A 23,028-nucleotide genomic window follows, 5' to 3' on the forward strand; every position below is an offset into this window, starting at 1 on the left:
AAGCGGCGGCAGCTGAGTTTATCTACATTGGCATTAAGAGATCCCACCAGGTGGTGCACAAAAAGATAAATTCCTTGGCAAGTCAGTCACTTCCAGAGACATAGAAGTACCTGGCACAGGATCTAAGAACCCACCCTGACCTGCTTGTTGCAGTACCACACGGGGTGGTGGTGTCTTTACCATACTTCTTTTGACGGCTGGCAGGAGGACTTCGACACAAGGTGGATCGCCCTTAACTCCAATAGAGTGACGTGGATTAGGGTTTCGGCCATACAGCAGGGCCCTCTGATCTTCACTAATCAAGATGGCTTCATCAACCCAGCAGCGATGCATCTATAACCACTGTAAGCTCTGAGTCGCCTTCAAAGAGGGGTTTGCCACTGTCTCAATCATGGTCGATGTAGATCTTTTGCAGTCTGCTCTGAAATCTGGATGGAATCAGACAGGTCCACCTGAAGCTGTATTCACTAGAACTTCAGGTCCTTTTGCAGACCCTGCATGTGCTACTTGGCAAGTTCGACCAGCAGGATGCAGGCAGGAAACACTCCCAGTATCCTCAGAGCCATCCTCATTGAAACACAGGACAGATGTTTAAACATCTGGATCATAGCCAGAATGTCCTGGACTCTCCTCTCCGGGGAAAAGACACACCACTACACCACATCCAGAAAGGATCAGATGAACAGGATCATCAGTGAAGGAGTCAGGTGAAACTTGGGAACATTAATAGTGAACTCTAACAATGTTAGAAGGTTCACGGTCATCTGGAGGTGGTCTACGACTGCCTGGCACAAGTCTGCCTTCAAAAGCCAGTCGTCGATATAGGGGAAGATTGGAAAACCTGATCTCCAAAGGTGGTGCTGCAACCATAGCCATAAATTTTGTGAACACCCGAGGGGCACTGGAAACTAAATATGCTCCTGGTCTATAGTGAACTGCAGGTAACTCTGCGACTGCAGGACAGGAAATGGATAAAAGCGTCCTGCAGATGCAAGACGATCATTCAGTCTCCAGGATGCAAGGCAGCCAGAACATGGTTTAATGTCAGCATCTTGAACTTGTCCTTTCGGAAAATGGCTTTGAGAGGACAAAGGCATGACTCTCTTTGAATCACTTTAGTTCCGAATCTGCTTTCCCACTGAAGAGACAGGAGCAATCAAATGACATCTACTTTAAAGATGGCTATACATCCCCGGAGAAGCCAGCAGACCTCATCCAAAGATGATGCTTAAGCACCACACTTGTGCCAATAGCCTGACACAAGCATTCAGTACTGTCCAGGACAGAGCATGACAGTAAAGCACGACCAACCATGTCTCAAAGTATGGTTGTAGCAGCTAAGAACGCAGTTGGCATTCACAGAGTAGAGGGCAAGAATAGTAGAAGAAAATGTGCTTGCCAAACGTTTCAATATGCTTTGATTACCGGTCAGGTGGAGTTGTGGGGAAGGCGTCAGCGATAACCCTATGGGTGGACACCTGAACCACCAAGCTCTCCGGCATAGGATGCTGCATGAGAAAGTCAGGATCTCTAGGACCTGGTCTGTGGAGAAGAGAGACCTATCTGTTGACAGGGGGGACAGAACATTGTTTTGTCCGGGTGCCCAGGAGTGTGTCCGTAAGGACCTCATTAAAAGAGAGGTTTGGAAAGGACCAGGTCAGGCTGAAGGAACACTATGAGAACATCAGCCTTAACTCCATGGAGGGGAGGCCTGTAGATAAAGAACCACTGCATCCTGTAATTCTTCCTACTAGTTGTCTGTATATTGAGGGACAAATTTGTCATCCTTTTCATGGTATTGGTTATCAACAGAATCCGATCCGAAACGTTGATGCAGAGTGTGTGCATGGTAGAGTTAGTGTGTCAGAATCAGAAGAATTTAGAAGAGGGGGGCGGGGGAGATCCAGTGGGTTCAGAGTTAGGCCTTGGCTGAGGATCAGACAAGTTCTGCGCGGAGTCAGAAACTACTATGTGCCACCTCCTCCAGTGTTGATGTGGAAGGGAGTGATGCTAGGATGGAACTTGGCCCCGAAGCCGGTGCAGAACCCGAAGTGGGTTTGAGAGGCACAGTCTGCGCTGAGAGCAACCCCGCTGGCATAAGTCGGACTGGACTGCCCTGCATATCCTTGGAGACAAAAGAAGGGACAGATGGAGCCAGTAGCGTATTTTCAGCCTAGTCTCCGGGAACGCCACGACGTTGCCAACAGAACCAGAATTTTGAAGTGCTTCAGGGCCAGGCTTGGAATCAGCTCCTAAGGAGTTCAGTATATAGACGGGATGGCACATTGATGCAATCAAACCAACTCTGGAGACCTAGAGTGTTTGAAAGGGGCAAATTCCAGCTTGGGTTTTTTAGGCTTCTCCTTGAACTTACCTGAAGACTTTGACCACGTAGAAGATCTACCATGAGAATGACTTCAGAAGTGGAAACGGAAACTTTCTCTTGGCCAGCCACGCTTTGGAGTCTTGTGATGTTTAGCGACATAGAGCTTTGCGATCCCAATTGGCTATGGGTTTATCACAGTGCAATCGTCACAGGAGCCGGACTCATGTTCGGACCTATCGCAGACCACTGTTTGTGACAGTCCCTTCAAGGTTTACAACCTGTTGTGGTAGGAGTAAACATTTCCATGCAAACTGTTAAAATTTTCAAAAATTAATATAATCATGGACGAAGGAATTGTACTCATGACCGGCATCTGAAGGTATGGCAGCAAAGGAACTAATGTCAGCATGCATGGGTGCTGTCTACTCTATATGCAGATCTATTGTCACTACCGGAGCAAAACTATTTTGATGCGTAGCCACACAATGCCACCTATTGTCGGACAGGAGCACTGCTTTTCAGTTTTCTGGATCCAGTTTGACACCAGGGGAACAATTACAAGGAGAGTAATCCACATATAGAAGTATTCAACAGAATTAGAAGTTTCTACACTTGTGTGCATCCTTTTAATATCATCTGTACATGAGACTAAGACAGATGATACTTTAAAGTGTAGATTTTTGCTGCACAGCCTAAAATGTCAAACAAAGACATGTAACTCTTCTCTGAGGAAGCCCAAGAAAGTAGTATCCAGCATTGGAAGTTTCATAGATTCACTTGCTTATATGAGAATATTAAGCAATCAAATACATCTTGAAATTAGTGGTAAGCAGGCTCACCGTTAGTGAAACAGACTCCACAGGACTGCGGAAGAGTTTGCAGTGGTATATGAATCCAGGCAGTGTTTGATGAACATATGCCTCTTCTTCTATGTAGCTGCACTGCAAATATCTGGGAGATATGCTGCTGTCACCGTCATATCTCTGGTGGGGAGCGCAGTCTCCCCTCCTTGAGGGTGTTTAGCATGTCTGTGGCAGATGGTTATGCATGCTAATAGCCCGCATGTGACATGTTATTTTGAGAGAGGGTAGTTTAAGACTGGAAGTCTGAAGGAAATGAAGAGTTGGTCGGAATCACTCAAGTGTTTGGTCATGTCTGTATAAGGTTTAAGACATTTGAAAACATTAAGTGAGATTGCATTATTTTTCGACTAATTTTTATGGATAAAAATAAAAACAGCAAATTAAGTTGACTCCTTTGGGTGAAAGTTCGATGGTAATTTTGACATTAATTTGTGGTTAGTATTCATTGTGATTCTGTTCTTGGCAAATTGCAGGGATGGACCCTTGATTTTGAATGTCTGCAGCTGTCCCACTCTACTGACTAATGTCATAGCCAAAAGGAATGCTGTTGGGCCAAAAGAAGGCACGTTCAGTTGGCTAAGCCTAGAGTACTGGGAGACATCCAACTGGTGGTAAAACTCCGAATAATCCTTTCATGGATTGTTTAACATTCATCTCTGAATATGGTTGAAGAATCAAAGGTCCTTCTGATCTTGGATATTAAAGCCAGATGGACCCTGATCGAGGTGAATTTTAAGACTTATTTGACTATATTCATGTTAATATAGTGCTGGCGAATCATGTCAATAAAAAACAGAACACCCCTGTAATGATACAGACCATGCAACCTCTTCTACTCTGGTTGAAAGAGGAAGTTGACAGAATATCGGTAGTCTGATGCACTGACCCACAAAATAAATGAGTGACAACATTTGGCAAGATAGAAGCCTTGGTACAAAGAAACAGTTTGTTTGAAAAAATGAAGTAAAAGAAGGATGAAGAGACAATGCCTGCAGCTTGCTAACATTCAGACTACTGTGCATAGGCTCAACGGGTGAACTGACAAAGAACCTGAACACAACAGTAAGGCCCACTGAGGCATAACAAAGGGAGAAGAGAGGAACCAATGTATCAACGCCTTCAGAAAAAAATAATCTAAAATAACATGACACTTAAGCAATGACAATGTATCTAGTAAAAAAAAGAAAAGCAAAAAGGTCCAACAAACAGCCCATAACAAAGCCCACAGCAAAGCTATGCCTAGGTCAAAGAAAGCACAAAGCACAACACATAACATAAGCACACCTTGAGGATGTTGAAGTTCTCCTCACCATACCAAGAAACATAAATAGTTGAGGGCTGTCAGACTGACAGCACAGATCAAAGGAATTCATATTATCCTACGTATTTTCCAGTCATGAAGGCGAAGGCTGCAGAGATTAGGTTGTGGAAGAAACTACCCGTTCTGCTAGAGGAGGAGGGGAAATAGACAGGCGGAGCAGATCAGAGTAGCTCCTTAGTTACTCAGAGCAGTAGCGGCATACTGGGTGAGGAGGAGGAGAAAAGCGGTCTAATATTTACCTGATAAATTCTCTGACCCGACAGAATCAAAAACATGTTGTTAGTGAGGCATGGAATGTAGCTACTCTCTCTGTTTTTGGGCATGGTGACTGAAAGCTGTTGACATTGCAAACATTTTATTTTTCATCAAGCAGTACAGCCCTGAGGCACTGGTGGTCCCTTTGCAGTCCTTGGAAGTGTGTTTTAGCAATATATCTTCTTTTTTTCTCCTAAGAAAAGTTGATAGTCAGTCAAACCGTGCCCGGCTTGGATGTCTTTGGAAAAGCCATTGAATCTCATCCGCAAACAGAGATTGATGACAACCATCCTGTCTGTGAAATAGGCTCAAAACTCCATTGTGTCCTATTCTATTTGAATGGAGTGCTCAGCAGCATTAATGCCAAATCTGAAGTACAGATCTGTAGGTCTCTCACATTAGCTTGAGAAGGCTGGGAACAAATGTGATTTGCAAGCGTTTCTTTTACCCAAAGTTCAATGAAATATCTTACCAATAATAATTTGTATTTGTGTCCTAAAGGCTAGGCTTCATGACTGAAACAAAATATATCTCTGAAGGGCATCCAATGTTTTGGACTATCTGTCAGGGCCCGGGACAAAGGGAAAAGACTCAAACTGATTTTTTTTTTTAATGATGCTTGTACACCAGGCTTTCTTGAGTCTGGTGAGTAGTGGACAGACATAACGGATCCAAGTGGTGCAGACTATGTAACTTGGACTCACACTGCGAGTTGCAAGGGCAGACTGGTTTGTCCCAAGCCTTGTGTATACTATTGAATAAAGCTACGATGAACCGCAAAATAAGACTGGGCTGGAAATAAGAATGTCTACCAGAATCTCTGTAAATAAGGTGGAAAGCAGTTGGCTCTGTTAGCACAGAATCTCCAAAGATTCTGCTGCCACCTGAAGCATATCGAATTATTGATCAGAAATTAGTTGGGGAAATCCATCTCTAGTCAACTATTCAAACCACTTGTGGCCCAGAGTAAAGCTAATAGGCTGGTATAAGTTTACATGGGAGTAGCAAATTGTCACATTCTGGTATTGCAATGGATCATAGAGAAAGAATTTGTCTATCATTAAAAATGATTCTTGCTTTGACATTTTGCTGTCTGATTTAACTTTAACTCCTATAAATAAAGAGAATCAGATTTATGGGAAGTACTGACAATAAAATTCACCTTCAGAACTGACTTAGGTGGAGCTAAAAATGAACAAATGTTCGAACTGAAGAAGCAGCGGTCAGTGATTATGTGAGGGATTACAATGGTGGCTGAAGCCAAAGCAATGGGCTCTGGTCATCTCACAGGGGAGATGGAGGCTACTGGACTTTAAGTCAAAGCCACTGATGTCTCAAAAGCAGCTGAATTGCTGAGCACATCATAGGAATTCAGCTGGAAGACAGAAAACAATTCAAGGGTTTCTTGCAGGCATTTTTCTGTACCTGAGAGGCTCTTTATAGGTTTCTTGCTTTATCTTTGAAAAGTGGAAGAACACTTTTGTGCAGTTCTTGCTAAAGTGTTAACCAAGGTGAAGGGTACGATATTGACTGGTCTTCCTTGCTACCATAGATTCTCAAAACACTAAATTAGCAACTTAAAATTAAAAATATGTGGTTATGTTCATAAATAAAATCTTAAAATGAGCAGGTCAGGACGCTACAGTGTAAAAACAATGCCAGCTGCAGCACTGGTTGCCGCTGGCTGGCAAAGAAGGCACAGCAGGAGATGATGATAGCAAATACAGAGGGGATCTAGCAATGGGAGACAATAGTTACATCTGCAGTGGGGCGGCAGATGTGTTGTTCTGTTTAGAGCTTATGAGGGGCATCAGTTAGAATCTTTCCATACAGCTTTTCTTTTCAAAATGTCAATTTGATTCATACTTTTTAATTTTAAACAAATTAGTATGAAACAGTAAACAGATCAACATTTGTCTCTGGCGATCCTTTCCAACAGTCTTATAACGTACCTAGATTGAAATAGCACAAAAAGGACACATACACCAGCTCAATTACAATCATACACAAGACATAGGTGTACCTCTGGATCCTTCATTGCTCCCAGTGTCATTGCCAAGTGGGTGAGCAACCGTAAGAGAATGAAGGCCACTGGGGTGATCTCTCGGTCTGGGGCCAGGACACCCTCTCGATTTCTGGGGTCTCCCAATATGTGACCAGTCTGTGTGCGATCTTCCATCTGCCTGTTTTAGAGAGAAGTTTAAAACACAATCATGGTCAGCTTGTTGTTGAGGTTTCAAAAGATCATGTTCACTGAATATTGTACAGAAGTACTCTACCCACGACATTAGCTAATTGAATACCTGGCAATGAACCCTACTCTCAATACATTTGAATAGTAACCTACAGCAGCATTTACTCTTTTTATACTGTGTGCAACACAACTGGCAATCCACCTGAAACCTAACCTGCATTTCCTGCTGAAATAAAGAAGTTACTTACCTTTGATAACGCTCTTTCTGTGGATACTCTATCTTATCGAAAATTCCTTACCTTGTGAACATGCCCCAGGTGCCAGACTGGGACTGGAGCATTTTTTTCCGCAATTATCCTGCTCAGCTGTAGGTGCTCTTTGTCGGGTCTGTCCTGCCACCAATGTGAGGCTAGGGTCCTTACATTTCTTATATATGCCCGTGCATTCGGAATCAAGAGCCTTCAATAATCAGACTAGCCCAGTGTGAAGATCTATAGATTGGAATCATATTAGTATGAGTCCATTCTACAGAACGGAGTGGTGGGTTTGTCTGTGGGGAACCTTCAGTTAGATAGAAAAAAAACATTAGAGAAGGTAAGTAACATGTTCTTCTGATGGATACTTCTAACCGCAGATTCCTCATCTTGTGAATACATACCAAAACAGTACCTCTCCGGGTGGTGGGTCTATGGGATGGCTAAGACCACAAAATTCCATTCTAATGAATGGGCAAAATGCCCCTCCCATATGACCTGGCTATCCCGGCAGTGGTGCTTTGTAAACGTATGGACTGACACCCAGGTACCAGCCTGACAAGTGCCGAAGATTGGCACACCAAGCGCCAGAGCTTTGCTTTGACTGAATGAGCACGCAGGCTTTCTGGAGGCTGAATCTTGGCCAGTTCAGAACATATCTTGATACATAAGAGAGTCAATATGTAGATGGATAATTTCTGACCAGCTTTCCTAATTTTCATCCAAGAGTACCCTATATAGAGCTGATAGTCTACCTGATGTTCTTTGGTACGACTGATATAAAAGATTTGGGTTCGCTTTGAGTTGAGGCGATGAAATCTTTCTTCTTTAGATGCATGAGGCAGGGCAAAGCAGGCTGATAGACTGACTAGCTTGTCGGAGAAGAAGGTGATGTACGGCTGCTGAACAGACAGTGCCTTGTAATTCAATTACATGAAGAGCAGACATGATCACTATGAGTAATACTATCTTCAGAATAAGTAGACATAGACAAAAGCTGTGAATCGGTTCAAGTGAATAAAGATGGTAGATCAGGTGAATATAGGAAAGCCAAAAGGGCCAATTGATAACCTTTAAATGTTGCCCCTGCAAGGCTTGCTGGGTTAGCAAAAGACAAAACAACCTTATGTCAGACAACAGGGTCTGGTGGCTTAGTGGACTAAAGGATCTACTGAAGGGCCTGTGTTTGACCCCATGGTCAAACGTTCAAATCCCGGCAGGTCCACTCAGCCTTTCATCCCTCTGGGGTCGATAAAATGAGTAGCATTGAGTTGGATAACAATAAACATCTGTTATTAAGTGCCAAGATACTCTTATGGGTGAATGTGCACTCTAACTGCCTGTAGAGGCATATAACTGACTTAGGTGGAGCTAGAAAAGAACAAATATTCGAACTGAAGCAGCAGCAGTCAGCAATTATATGTAAGGGATTACAATGGTGATCTGATCATCTCAAAGGGGAGATGAGTGCTAATCAGAAACAAAAGACCCATGGTGACCGGTATGAGCGCATCAGATGAATTCTGCTGAAAGATGGCAAACAAATCAAGGGTTTTTGAGAGGAACAACAAACTTGGCACAAACTATTTTAGTGGAGGGACACCTGGCTGCCAATATGACATCTACTACTTTGGGAAGAAGATTAGGCACCTTAAACTGCCACCGCTCAAATTCCCACGTGTGGAGGTTGTGCAGGCTTGGGTACAGGACCCTGTTCTACCAATGCAACAATCAGGTCCTCCAGTAGGGGCCAGCGCAGCAGGATCAGAGAATAGATACCCATAACATTCCAAACCATCGTTCTCTTGCCCACCCAGCACCCTCAATTTGAACTCCGCTATATGCAGATTCGTCATGGCCCTGCTCCACTAGGACTAGTCCAGCATAAACTGCCACACTGGGTCCTCCCTATACTGGAATACAAGCAGCCAAAAACTGGTTTCGCCCTGATTGGGGCTCATCAGTCAGGTGCAGCTTGGCTCCAGAGGCACAGTAAGCACAGGCCCCATATCTGGGCATACCCTTGGCCATTTAGGACATTACATCAAACACACAAAATGTGATGGGATGAATGCTTTCAATAAGTCTAACCACTGGCAATTGCTCGGATAGCATTCCTACCCATCGTTCTTTTGCCAACCATGTCACCTCATGTGCCATCAACTTTTATGTGTTTGATGTAATGTTCTTGATAAATGTGGCAAAGTAGGCAGATTCCTCTGTAGCCATAGCAGGTATGGCTGAATGAGGGATAGTCTCTGGTGATGTATCAAGCCCACTGCCATCCTGCAAGTCCAAGATTAGGTTCTCATCGTCATAGATATGGGCTTTCGTTATCATCAGGGTCCAGCATTTTGTATATGTGCAATAATAAATCAGAATTAGAACGAGGATGTTGTTGGGGTGGTTGTAACCTCGGTTAGCATGTGATGTCTGGTCCTCAGAATCCAAAATGACTATCTGTTCCCTCTCAGCGAGCCAACACTCAGGGTTGCGGGCATTGGTCGTGGTGCCGTAAACAACAATGAGCTTGGCACCAAGCCTTGGGTCAGGACAGATTCTGAGACAGGATTGAGGGGCACAGTCAGCTGCAGGGATGAATCCACAGGCGGTAAACTGACTGAAGGCCACCTTGGATCTTTGGGGCCTGAAGTATGAGTTACCTATCTTCAGTAACGTTGTATCTGGTGGAGATGTTGTCTAGCCGCAGGTTCCTTAACTTAGAATTATCCCCAGGCGTGAGACTGGATCCGGAATTTGTTTGCAGCAGCACCTCTGTGCACTGGGGCACGGTGCCACATAACCCTGCCCTGACGTTGTCCACGGACGTGACGTCAGCGAGGTCATACAAGTCCCTCCTAGCGCTGACGTCAGTTTTCTTCAGAGAAACTTTCAGCGGCACAACGCGGAGCCACCAACAAAACTGTGAAAGTATGGGAACAGTGTGCGAAGGAGGAAAAAATCTGTATACAAAGAAATCGGTTGATGCATAACACCATCATAAAGGACAGTATCAGACACTGTCTACTTACAAACCAAGAAGTAAAGGCAGAGCATCGCTCTGAGAAACAACCCCGCAAAGCGAAGCGTGGACCCTCCCCAGAGGCTGAGTAACAAGGGAAGAATATCTCGACAGACAAAAGGCTCTGTTATTACAAAGTAGAACTGTGCCGGCCAACAAGGGCGGAGCCCAGGAAGAACAACAATCTACTGAGAGAAGACATTACAAGAATGGCACTCCCCTATAGCAAAGGAAGGCTGAAGCACAGCCCAGCAGATCCCAAAGAAGACGACTGTAGAGGAGACAAGAGACCTAAGTCAATGGAGGAGGCGGGAGGGAAAGCAACAGGAGAAGACCCCACACCGGAAGGACCAGAGTGGAGGAATGTAGAGAAAGGGAAAAAGAATCTCCTGGTGAAAGCGAAAGCAAAAAGGACTGCTCTACAGGAAGAGAACCACCTAGAGGGAGGCGGCTGCATATTGCAATTCCTAAAAGGGTCGCACCAATTTGAGCACTCTGGATGAAGACCAGTGCCAACTGAAGTGAGGCAAAGTGGAGAAGGTCACCTGGCAAGGTACTCGCAGAATGGGGAGGATCGGTGGGTGTTAAGGAATATGTGGCTAGACAACGTCTCTACCAGATACATTGTCTAGCCGCAGAGTCCTTAACTTAGAATAGATACCACAGCCATACCCCAAGGAGGAGGTGGGTCTGCAACAGAACAGAAAGTGCCCGATAGCAATGAGCCAGCAAAAGAGTGATGGACTATGGGGAAAGCTGTGGTGGTGCAGCCAGTCAGCAACCCAAGCAGCTCTGAAGAGCAAAAGACCATGGGAGGCAAGGTATCACAAGATGGCCAGAATGGCGCAATACCATACCAATGTGAGTATGAGATGTAGAAACGGCACTAAGTCATATCCCAGAATGTAAAAGAGAGTTCATAACGAAGGGAGGAAGAAGAACTACTCCCAGAGCTCAATGGTGCACTAAGTTGACACCAACTAAAAGCTGGAGAACAACATGGAGAGACATAACCAGAGCCTACCAGGTGAGCCCACGCAAGTGAGGCCGGACAGGCAGCATCCAGGAAGCGAAGGGCAAGAGGCAGTAACTGAGCAACGTCTCAGAAGTACAGGCGTGAACATAAGACACACCAAGTGCACACTTAGTCACAAGAAGGCGACTGGGGCGGACAGCACCACCCTGAAGCACACCGAGGCGGACCACAACGAGAACATGCACAAAGCAGACAGCCACGGAGACAATAAGGTGGCATAGCTAAGATGAGTACGGGACTGCCCAACAGGCAGTTTGAAGGTCAAGGGGAGAACGCACCCTTGGGAAACAGAGACGATGAGCGCAGCACCTGGGACGACCTTCATCAGAGGAGCTGTCCCGCAGGCACACCAGACACAGATTAGGGTGACACTCGAAGGAAAAAGACACATCCGAAGGGTGTGGCATCCAAGCCAGCTTCGGTGCCTATAGGAACCTTGAAGAAGAACACACATAGCTGTTGAGAACAACATCAGATCTCCAGACCACTACCTCTGACCCAGAGGAGAAATGCAGCCCCACAAAAGAGAGGGACTTTTCAATACAATAACTGGAACAATAAGACCCCAAGAAAAGAGAATCCAGAAGCGGAGGCCCACCGCAGGGAGCAGAAACTTAGGAACCTCCATTGCCAAAGCTGCAGGAAAAGGCACCGAAGTGCACTATAAACGTGCTAAAGAAAAAACACTGCTGTGCAGAACGATGGCAAGTTTGAGTACAAGGCAACCAACTGCTCCCTGAAAAACGGGGATATAGGACCAGACCTCGTAGAAGCGAAGAGAGGTGTAAGTGTGTAAAAAGGGATACCCAACGAGCAATATGTGGAGATATATATATATAGCAAAAGGGGCGAGCCACGAGACCAACGCAGCTGAGGGAGCTGTAGGAGGAACACGCCTAATGCACCCATGGCAGGAGGTAGTTCATTTTGAAGCGTGTTGAAATACACTGAAAAGAGTTAGTACAAAGAAAAAAAACCTCTAGAAGAGGAGAATGAGGCACACACGCAAGGAGAGACCTGTGGCGTGTAGGAGGCAGTGCCAGAAGGCACAACACTGAGACCGTCCAAACGGTAAGATAATTAGTCAGTAGACGGAGAGAACCCAAAGGGACCTCCACGCCTGCCTGGCGCAGACCGGAGCTACACAATAGCATACAGGTACCCCACCTGGAGCATATCACGCCGCCAAGAAAAACAGGGGGAACACCTCTTAGGGTAAACCACAGTAATAGGACAGAACACAAACAACCTGTGGAACAACGCCACAGTAGGCTTACTGCCAGCCCAAAAGCGCATAGTACAACTGGTGGATGCTAAATGAAAGGTTAACCATCCCAGGATATGACAACCTGAGACCTGCCAAGTACAGACCAATGGGGGAGGGCGAAAGCCCGCAAGGAGGCTCTGAACTGCCGAATCAGTGTGGGGATCAAACTAAAGGACCCCATCAAAGGGCAGGTCAACAAGGTGTTCCCGGATATTCTCTGGTAAGACGCCATCCCGCAACCAAGCATGGCGTCTTAGCGCAACCGAACCAGCCATAGCTCAGCCTAAGGAATCCGAGGTATCCAGGGCAGAGCGGATAGTAAATTCCGCCAGATCAAAGCCGTCACGGATAAGATGGAGGAGGTCAACACGAGGCCCTCAAAGGTGGAAGATAGAAGAGACTCGGCAGAGTCCCAAATGGCAGAAGTAGCCCGAGCCAAGACACACACTGTATTGAGTGAGCGAAAAGCTGCGCTAGTGGAGGTGAAAATATTACGACCTCACAACTCCAGCCTTCTGGACTCCCAGGAGGGAGGAAGCAGCAGCTGAGGCAAGGAAGGAAAAGCAGCTTGCAAAACAAATCCCTGAACGTCTGGATGAACACACAAGCAAACTGGATCGTTTGGAGCAGGGCGGTGGAGGTGCATGATAGAACGAGCCACAGGATCACCCGACACCGGCCGAGCCCAGGTGCCCAGAAGGGCATCATAAAGAGAAGTTTCGAAAGGCAGAAGCGGCTCTACATTCCCTGAACCGTGGTGGTCCAATAAGGGGTCAACAGGTAGGGGGACTGAAGTGGGCTGCATACTCAGAATGCGGGCGGCCAAGGAAACAACCCATATAAATGCCGCACTGGCCTCGGTAGGGGATGGTAACTCATCCCTGGGCTATAAGCTGAGCCTCTCACTCCAAGGGTGTTGTCCAATGTCCAAATGAAGGAATCCCCATGGACGAATGAGGGTCCTGATGGGGCTCCTGAGGGGGCGGAGAGTCCGCCGGAGCCACACATTCCATGGTGGGGGGGGGGGGGGGAGAGGCAAGGACGGATCCGTTGTCGAAGGACGTCGGGGTGATCCGGTGTCAAGGCGGCGCCAGGGCGTCCTCGGCGGGCGCCGACACTGCCTCACCTGGCGCTGGCCCCGCGCCTCGTCTGGCGCCAACTCGCACAGGCTCCGGTTCCGAAGAAAGGAACGGTGCCGCGGAGACAAGTTGACGGTGTCGGACTGGCGCCGACTCAACCTCAACCACAACAGGCTCCGACTCCGAAGTAAGGAACAGAGTAGGAGCCGGGGAGGCAAGCCTATGGTGCCGAACTGGCGCCGGCTCGGCCTCCATAAAGGCAGCTGTCTGTCCAGAAGGCCGAAGTAGAACCAGCAACTGCAGGAAAGTGTGTTTCTGTTGCAGAACCCCCCCCCCCCCCCCGCCCCCCACCCCCACACTTTTTGCCAGGCTACTGACTTTTCTTGGTGTGCCCTAGATCCCTGCCCATCAGGTTCCCAGGGCCTGTGTTCTTTTCCCAAAACTAACCCAATTGGCATCTCTGGCTACAGGTCAGCCCCTGGTAAATGGTACCACAAGTTCCCAGGGCACTGTGACCAGGGAACACCTCTAAGGGCTGCAGCGCTTATTGTGCCACCCTTAGAGGCTCTGTACCCTGACACTCACACACTGCCTTGACAGGCTGCGTGTCTTGGTGCAAAACAAAGTGAAGAGTCGACATGGCACCCAACCCTGTGTGCCATGCGCATAAAACAGTGGCCTGGCATACATCAGTCACCCCTCTGGCTGGGTGCCCTATGCCAGTGGTGAGTGTACAGGTACATGAGCCCTGTACCCCTACAGTACCCAGGTCCACTCCTGGGCACTGTAAGTGCAGTGCTGCCATTAAGAGTATAGGGTGCTGGGAGTTTGTCATTATGAACTCCACAGCACCATAATGGCTGCACTGAAGACTGGGAAGTTTGGTATCAAACTTCTCAGCACATTAAATCCACATTGATGCCAGTGTGGGATTTAATGTATAATGCACGACAGAGGGCATCTTAGAGATGACCCAAGAAATCCGACCAACTTCTAGTGACCTAAATGAGTGGCAGCCTAGGGCTGCCACCACCAGACATGTTTCTGGCCCCTGTGTTGAGAGCTTGCTGCTCTCGGGGCCTGAAACAATGCACATCCTGGGACGAGGTGCAAAGCCTCCTCCCCAGGATGGGCAGGGTTCACGAAGGAAAAGCTTGAAAGGCATGCTGCCTTTGTGAGCCTCTCCAGACCATTTCAGCAACTGGTCCCCACTGGTTCTACCCCCCACTTTGGGCGGGAGAACCGGCAGGAAAAAACAAAGTGAGGAAGAGGTGTGCCCACCTCTGCCAACTCCACCCTTAAAGTGGGGGAGGCGAGGTGAAGCACAACCTCAAGTCCCCGCCATCTTGAGGATGGGGGGATCCAGCCAACCAGGAACATGCTCCTGCCCCTCCCACAGGAGAGTGGCAGTATAGGGGGAAGGCTGATACCAAACTTCTCAGCACATTAAACCCACACTAATGCCAGTGTGGGATTTCATGTAAAATGCAAAACAGAGGGCATCTTAGAGATGCCCCTGAAACTCAACCAAACTCCCAGTGACCTGACTGAGTGGCTGCAGAGGCTGCCACCACCAGACATGTTTCTGGACCCTGGGTCAAGAGCTTGCCGCTCTCGGGTGCCTGAAAAAATGCACATCCTGGGACGTGGTGCCAAGCCTCCTCCCCCAGGATGGGCAGGGTTCACGAAGGAGAAGCTTCAAAGGCATATCGCCTTTGTGAGCCTCTCCAGACCACTTGCTGTACTCAGCAACTGGTCCCCACTGGTTCTACCCCCCACTATGGGCGGGAGACCCACCGGGGAAAACAAAGTGAGCCCACCTCTGCCAACTTCACCCCTAAGGTGGGGGAGGCGAGGTGAAGCACAACCTCGAGTCCCTACCATCTTGAGGATGGGGGGACCCAGCCAACCAGGGACAGGCTTCTGCACACTGGAGAGTGGCAGAATAGGGGGTGTACCACCCTAGGGAAGAGACCCATTAATCCCTGCCCTTTATCTACCTTTAATGCCCCTAAATTTAGTATTTAGGGGCACCCTGAACCTTCCTTCCTTAAATCCAGCAACCACAAGAAAATAAAAAGGACGAAAAGCTGTGCAGAGCTAACCAGAGGATGACGCCCACTGACTTGGCCCCAGACCTACAGGCCTGTCTCCCATCGAACCTGCTCCTACAAAACCCTGGCATGTCCAGCGGCCAGCAACCTCCAAAACCCCGGAGAACCTGCCTGCATTCACTTTCCAAGCTGTTTCTCCCATGAACATAGGGCGTGTTTGAACTGCAGCTACTAGTGCCAGCCAGAAACCGCAAATCCAGCCCACTCTGCACCGGCCGAGCCCAGCCCATGTTTGAGAGGACAAACACCACAAGGAGGTCCCCCCCAGCGATCCTGACCAGAGATCCGGCGACCCCGGACCTGCCTCAAGCCTCCAGATGACGTCTGCATCCTCAATCCAGAGGAACCCCCCTACCGCGACCAGAGCGGGTAAGAAAATCCGAAGTCCCTAGGCACCCATGCACCCGACGCCCCACGGCCTTGTGTGCCCAACCCAGCAGTGCCTAACCAACCCTCTACATCCCTCTCGAAGTGTTGGTCTCTCCAAGAAGATCCTCATCCCGAGCCTGCAGTGTTTCCTTCGTCCCGGAGAACCTCCATTGAAATCAACAGGGCATCCCACCTCAAAACAGCACCCTGCACCTGGTCGCCATAGTGCCGCTGAGGGCGCCCCTTTTGTGCTAACTTGGTCCCTAACTTGCCCTGAGCTTAACCCTAGGAGCTTTACTCCCACGACCCCGTGGCCTGCTTGCCAGCAGCACCAACTGGAGTCCCCCTATCCTCCATAGGATAACATTGGGCCTCAACACTCTGCACTGGACCGCCGGAGTGCCGCTGAGGGTGCAACAACAGTGCATCACTGACACTGGGAGATCCTGTAGTGAAGACAGGCTTGAACACATTGCTATGTTAGCATAAGCGTATTAGAAGTTTAAACACCATTTTGCCACTTTGCAGCTTTTGTACACAACACTACATTTAACTGTTGTTGTAAGTTAAACTGCTTGATTTTCTTTGCATGAGAATGGTCTGTTTTTCACATCCCTAGACCTACACAGCGACCTTACACTGCATGCAAGTCTTCAGGGTCATAATAACAATGTATGCTGTGATTTAGGTTGATCAGCCCACGCTCTAGACACAACACGCACACAGCTGCAACCAACTGAAATTCTAGTGCCTTTGATATTGCATTGCATGCATGATTCGGGCACTTGGAGAAAAACCTTTTCCAGTGACAGAGAGCTTTGCTAAACCTGAGATGTGATTCACCTCTGCTGATCTTGGCGGTATGGGGTTCCCCGTTTAAACCTGGAGACGTTCTATTATTATAATAAAACCTAGTTCCTAGCAGGGGAGGGTGGTACACAAGACGCTATATCACCTGCTTCCACTATATTTGTAATATGATTTCTCCCTTTGTGTTTTATGGAATAGTAACAATGCTTATTGTTTTATTTCTAATCATATGCCTGCTTATGTTAGACAACATACTGCATCTTAGAGCACGTAGTTAAAAATAAACATTTTAAACTTTTCAGTGTCTCTGATTACTCACGTTGTGGACTGTTATGAGAATAAAACTAGAAGAGTGATCTTGATCACACCATTCCTGAGAGCACCTTAATTTGCTTATTCTGGGTTGTCTAATCATTGGTGGCCTCTCTGTAGGACGGAGAGCTAATGAGACACTGATGCTAGTCAGAAAGGGGTTCTGGGTACTGAGATGAGTTTTTTGGTACACCACAATTCACTGAGGTCCTGGTTTCCTGTGCATAGTTCTGTGCATGAGCAGAATCCCCGCAACATGGCGCACCTAACGTTTGGTCTTATTTTCCAGACACTTGAATACTGCTTATTTTAGTCCACATCACCCTCACTCTTGTTTCCGGTTGACAGCAGTGACGGATTACCTCCCTATATGGATAAATTATGGGTTCCTTCAAGCTTGAGATTTTAAAAAGGTTCGTACTTTGAATGACAACCCGTTTGTGCTACAATTCAGATATTTAGTTTTTTCTATACTGTGTCCGCATGAGTGATGTTTATATTGCTCAGCATAGTCGTCTCCCACTGCAGCGTCATTTGACAACGTTTGGGGTACCGGCTGATGGTATCGAATATGCTACTTACCAGTATGCATCTGTTCTTGGCATGTAGGGCTGCTGACATTCATATCTGTGCATAGATCGATGCCTAGTGTTGGGTCCGGATGATCGCACATTGTTGTCCTGGAAGAGTCTTCGAAGTATCACGAGATAGGTGGCTCCTCCCCTGGACTACAGTGCGCATGGGCATCGACTCCATCCTCAGATTGTTTTTAGCCATTGTGGCCAAGATGGAGTGAAACTACGTGAATGATGACCATGCCAGAAGTATGTGTGAATGCTGCAGCCGCTACAGGCGCCGGGGAGGAGGGCGGGCGATATGAATGTCAGCAGCCCTACATGCCAAGAACTGGTAAGTAGCATATTCGGTTCGAGGCATGCGGGCTGCTGAATTCATATCTGTGCATAGAATACATAGCAGTCCCTCCATTAACGGCGGCCGCCCGTGCCAGCTGCAGCAGTTTGGAAAAGTGTTTTTAGAACAGCCTGCCCTACAGCTGCCTGCTGTTTGGAGTGCACATCAACACAGTAATGTTTTGTAAATGTGTGTGTGGTAGACCATGTGGCTGCTATACATATGTCTTCCAAAGGAATATTTCCAAGGAAAGCCATGGAGGCCCCCAACTTTCGGGTGGAGTGGGCCCGTAGTGGAATGGTGAGAGTGCGCTTGGCTTTCTGATAGCAGATCTGAATACATTTAACGATCCACCTGGCTATACCAGCCTTGGAAATGGGGTTACCTTTGTGTTGTGGCGCAAAGGCAACAAATAGTTGTTTAGTCTTCCTAAAATCTTTGGTCCTATCAATGTAGTACATTAGGGCCCTTTTGACGTCAAGTGTGTGGAGCATTCTCTCTGCAAGTGACTCTGGATTTTGGAAGAACACAGGTAGTTCTATAGTCTGGTTGATATGGAACTGAGACACTACCTTAGGAAGGAATTTAGGGTTAGTGCGAAGCACCACCCTGTTAGAATGAATCTGAATGAATGGCTCTTGGATAGTTAGTGCCTGGAGTTCACTAACTCGTCGTAGCGACGTAATCGCTATAAGGAAAGCCACTTTCCATGTCAAGAACTGAATCTCGCAGGAATGCAGTGGTTCAAAAGGGGGACCCATCAGCCTGGTGAGGACCACATTGAGGTTCCACTCTGCAGCTGGTGGCGTCCGCGGAGGAATGACTCGTTTGAGTCCTTCCAGAAAGGCTTTAATGGCAGGCACCCTGAAAAGTGAGAGGTGCTGTCTGTTTTGGAGATAAGCAGCCATTGCGGATAAATGTATACGAATGGAAGCATAGGCCAGTTTACATTTGTACAGATGTAAAAGATAACAAATTATGTTTTGAATAGATGCATCCAGCGGGTTAATGTTGTGGTCTGCACAATAAATGACAAACCGCTTCCACTTCGCCCCATAGCATGCTCTGGTGGTGGGCTTCCTTGCCTCCCGGATGATGTCCATACAGTCAGGAGGTAAGTTGAGGTAGCCAAACTCTAAGACTTCAGGAGCCAGATCGCCAGGTTGAGCTGTTGTGGATCTGGATGCTGAATGTCGCCATGGCTCTGCGTCAAAAGCCTGGGTGTGAGGCGCAACCTTTGATGCGGTACCACGGACAGTTCCAGAAACGTGGTGTACCATGGTTGGCGAGCCCACGTCGGAGCAACCAGGATGAGAGTCATCGAGTGCTGCTTCAGCTTGCGTGCCACCAGCGGTATTAGAGGTGCTGGGGGAAAAGCGTACGCAAATTTGCCTGACCAGTTCATCCATATCGCATTGCCTTGCGACTGTGGGTGTGGAAACCTGGCGGCAAAGCTTCAGCATTTTGCGTTCTCCTTTGTAGCGAACAGGTCTATCTCTGGATGACGCCACCTTTGGAAGTACGGGTGGAGTACTGATGGATGTATCTCCCACTCGTGCATTTGGTGGCTGTACCTGCTGAGCAGATCCGCCATCTGATTGTCCTTGCCTGGGAGGTGTTCAGCCATGAGGAAATGTTTCTCTGAATGGCCCACTTCCACATGCTCTGAGCCAGATGAGACAACTGTGGAGAGTGTGTTCCTCCCTGCTTCTGAATGTAGTACATGGCCGCCATGTTGTCCGTCCGGATCAACACGACCTTGTTGCACAGATGTACTTTGAAGGCTTTCAGTGCCATGAAGATCGCCATAAGTTCTAGAACATTGATGTGCATCTTCCTTTGCTGTGGTGTCCATAGTCCCTGCACAGTGTAGTGGAGTACATGAGCTCCCCATCCCTGGAGAGAAGCATCCGTCGTCGGGATGATCTGTGGCACAGGCTCTTGGAACGGTCGTCCCTTGCAAAGGTTTTGTGGATTCCACCAATGCAGAGAGTTGTATGCCCGACCGCTCACCAACACTAGGTCCTTCAACTGTCCGTGAGCCTGAGTCCACTGACGTGCTAAGCACTCCTGAAGCGGATGCATATGTAGTCTCGCGTGCAGGACTATGGAGATGCAGGAGGCCATCATGCCTATCAACTGCATGAACACTCGTGCTGGAAGCGAGTGTTGAGGTCTGAATTTTTGTATCAGCGATTGAATGCTGCTGACCCTCACTGAATTCGGTTGTGCTGTGGCTGCCAGCGTGTTTATTGTCGCACCCAGATACTGCAGTATGTGGGCGGGTTGCAGGTGGGACTTTGGGTAATTCAGTGAGAATCCCAGATCGTGAAGAAGGTGAATGGTGTGGGACGTGTGGGCAGCACACTGCTGGGCCGACTTTGCCTGGATGAGCCGGTCGTCCAGATAAAGGCAGACGTGAATGTTTTGTCTCCTCAGGTGTGCTGCCTCCGTAGCCAGGCACTTTGTAAACACCCTGGGTGCCGTGGTGACCCCAAAAGGCAGAACCCTGAACTGGTAATGATGGTTGTGGATGGTGAACTGGAGGTATTTTTTGTGTGACGGGTGTAGCGGAATATGAAAATACGCATCCTTCAGATCTAAAGGTGCGAGAAAATCCCCCAGATTGAGCAACAGTAGGACTTGCTGCAGGGTCAGCATGTGAAAGTGCTCCGATAGGATGTCTGATTGAGGGGTCTGAGGTCCAGAATGGGTCTGAGGGACCCTTTCTTTTTTGGTATTAAAAAGTACGGTGAGTAAACTCATGTGCCTCTTTCTTTCACAGGCACGAGCTCGATTGCCCCTTTTTGCAGCATGACGAGGACCTCCTGCTGCAATAAGTGCAAATGCTCAGCGGACATAGGACGGTGTCTTGGGGGTATGTTGGGTGGAGTGGATGTTAACTCCAGACAATAACCGTACTGTATAAGCTGTGTGACCCACCTGTCTGTGGTGATGGGCTTCCAGACTGGCAGGAACTGTTGAAGTCTCCCCCCGACAGGTGTTGCGTGGTCGGGGGCAGTGACAAGGCGTCACTGTTTGTTAGTGGCGGAGGATCTGGAGTTGTTGTTTCCACGACCTCTGCCTTTTGCGCTGTTTCCACGATATCCACCTCGACTCTGTTTGGTGTATGTGGACTTCATGTTGCCTTTATAGTACTGTGTGGTTTGGGAGAGCTGGCCTCTGGAAACACCTCTAGTGCTTGAGCGACGAAAAGAACCACCCCTGAACTGCTGGGACTGCAGAGCCCCCATGGACTTAGCAGTTTCAGTGTCTTTTTTGATTTTCTCCATGGTGGTGTCTACCTCTGGGCCAAATAGATGATCAGGGTTTACAGTCTGATTGAGAATGGTGGTCTGTATCTCCGGCTTGAATCCTGAGATTCTGAGCCAGGCATGTCATCGCAGCATGACACTAGTGTTGATAGCTCTGGCCGCGGTGTCTGCCGCGTCCAGTGCACATTTTATAGAAGCATTTGATATCAGCTTCCCCTCTTGGATGAGCATCTCAGCTGCCTCTTTGTATTCGTCTGGCAGTTGCTGTAACAGGGTCTCCAGTGTGTCGTAATGTGCCCTGTCATACCTGGCTAGAAGTGCTTGTGTATTTGAAATGCGCCAGATATTGGCCGCTTGAGCTGCCACCCTTTTCCCTTATGCCTCAAACACCTTAGATTCCTTATGTGGGGGAGGAGCATCACCCGTTTGTTAATTAGCCCTCTTCCGGGCATTAGAAACAACAAAAGAGTCCAAAGGCAACTGTCCCTTGATGTAAGTAGGGTCATCAGGTGCCGGTTTATACTTCTTCTCAATTCTAGGGTTTATTACCCTGGCTCTCGTAGGCTCTTTAAAGATCTCCCCAGCATGCTTCAAGACACCCTTCAACATAGGCAGAGTCTTGACAGTCCTCTCTGAGACAGAAAAAGGTGTCAAAAAGAAAGTTTACTTCAATGGGGTCAGCATGGAGCTGGACGTCATGATTCTTAGCTGCCCTTTCAATGAGGGCATTAAACGCAGCTGAATCCTCTGTAGGCGACGTTTTTACAGCATACATCTGAGTGTCTGGGGTAGAGTGAGGATCACCTGGGTCAGCAGCAGCTGTCCAGGGTTCATTGGTATCATCTGGCTCAGTGTAGACAGGATAGCTGTATTCATTAACATCACCTTCCCCAGTGTCCACATCTGAATAAGTGGGTGAGACATCATGGCCATGAGGAGATATTGGTTCCACAAGAACAGGGGTCGAAGTGGAATCCTTCTTCCTCTTCAGTGGAATTTTATAGGACTCCATTGGCTGTTTCGGGGCAATTTTCCGCTTATGAAGGGAAAGCCTGCCTTTTTCGGCATCGATAAATTGTTCTTGTTGTTCTTCCAATGAAGATTGTCGATGCTTTAAGGCCGGGACCACCGTCGTCGACTTCGGCACCGAGGACACCTTCTCGGGCACGTTGGTGACCATTCTAGGGGCGAAAGCCTTTGGCGCCACTTTCGGCGGCAACGCGAAGTGAATGGGCGTCGACGCTTTCTGAGGTTTATCCACAGGTTTCGAAGGTGGAGGATCTTACGGCCCGACACTTGAGGCCTTGTCCTTGATGCGCTTTAGGGAGTCTGCCACTTGCTTGGAGAAAGCGGCGGACAGCTGCGTCGAGTCGACGGAATCCTTCGAGGCACCACTAGACGTGGACTCGTGGGTTGGGCCGCTTTTGGCCTTGTCGACGCGGAGTCTCGAGAACCTTCGGATCACTGAGCCCTTTGTCAGTGTCGACCGTCTTCGGCGCCGATTTGCTCGGCTCGAGTGCCTTGACCTTTGTCATCAGCGTGCCAGACTTCGTCTGTTTCTTCGGGTCGATAACGCCCTTTTGCTTCGTCGGTGCCGACAGGTCAGAGGGCTTTGAGCC

The 23,028-nt window shown here is 48.1% G+C and overlaps 1 protein-coding gene across 1 annotated transcript in view; it reads right to left on the reverse strand.

Annotated features, from left to right (window-relative positions):
* Positions 1–23,028, reverse strand: part of RNF213 (ring finger protein 213) — a 2,876,335-nt gene that overhangs the window by 346,805 nt on the left and 2,506,502 nt on the right. Inside the window, exon 54 of the mRNA XM_086931045.1 lies at positions 6,789–6,948. Within this exon, the coding sequence (XP_086787171.1) occupies positions 6,789–6,948 (160 nt within the window). The remainder of the gene's footprint in view (positions 1–6,788; positions 6,949–23,028) is intronic.

This window comes from Lissotriton vulgaris, chromosome 7, assembly GCF_964263255.1.
Source record: "Lissotriton vulgaris chromosome 7, aLisVul1.2, whole genome shotgun sequence".
Lineage (NCBI taxonomy): Eukaryota > Metazoa > Chordata > Amphibia > Caudata > Salamandridae > Lissotriton > Lissotriton vulgaris.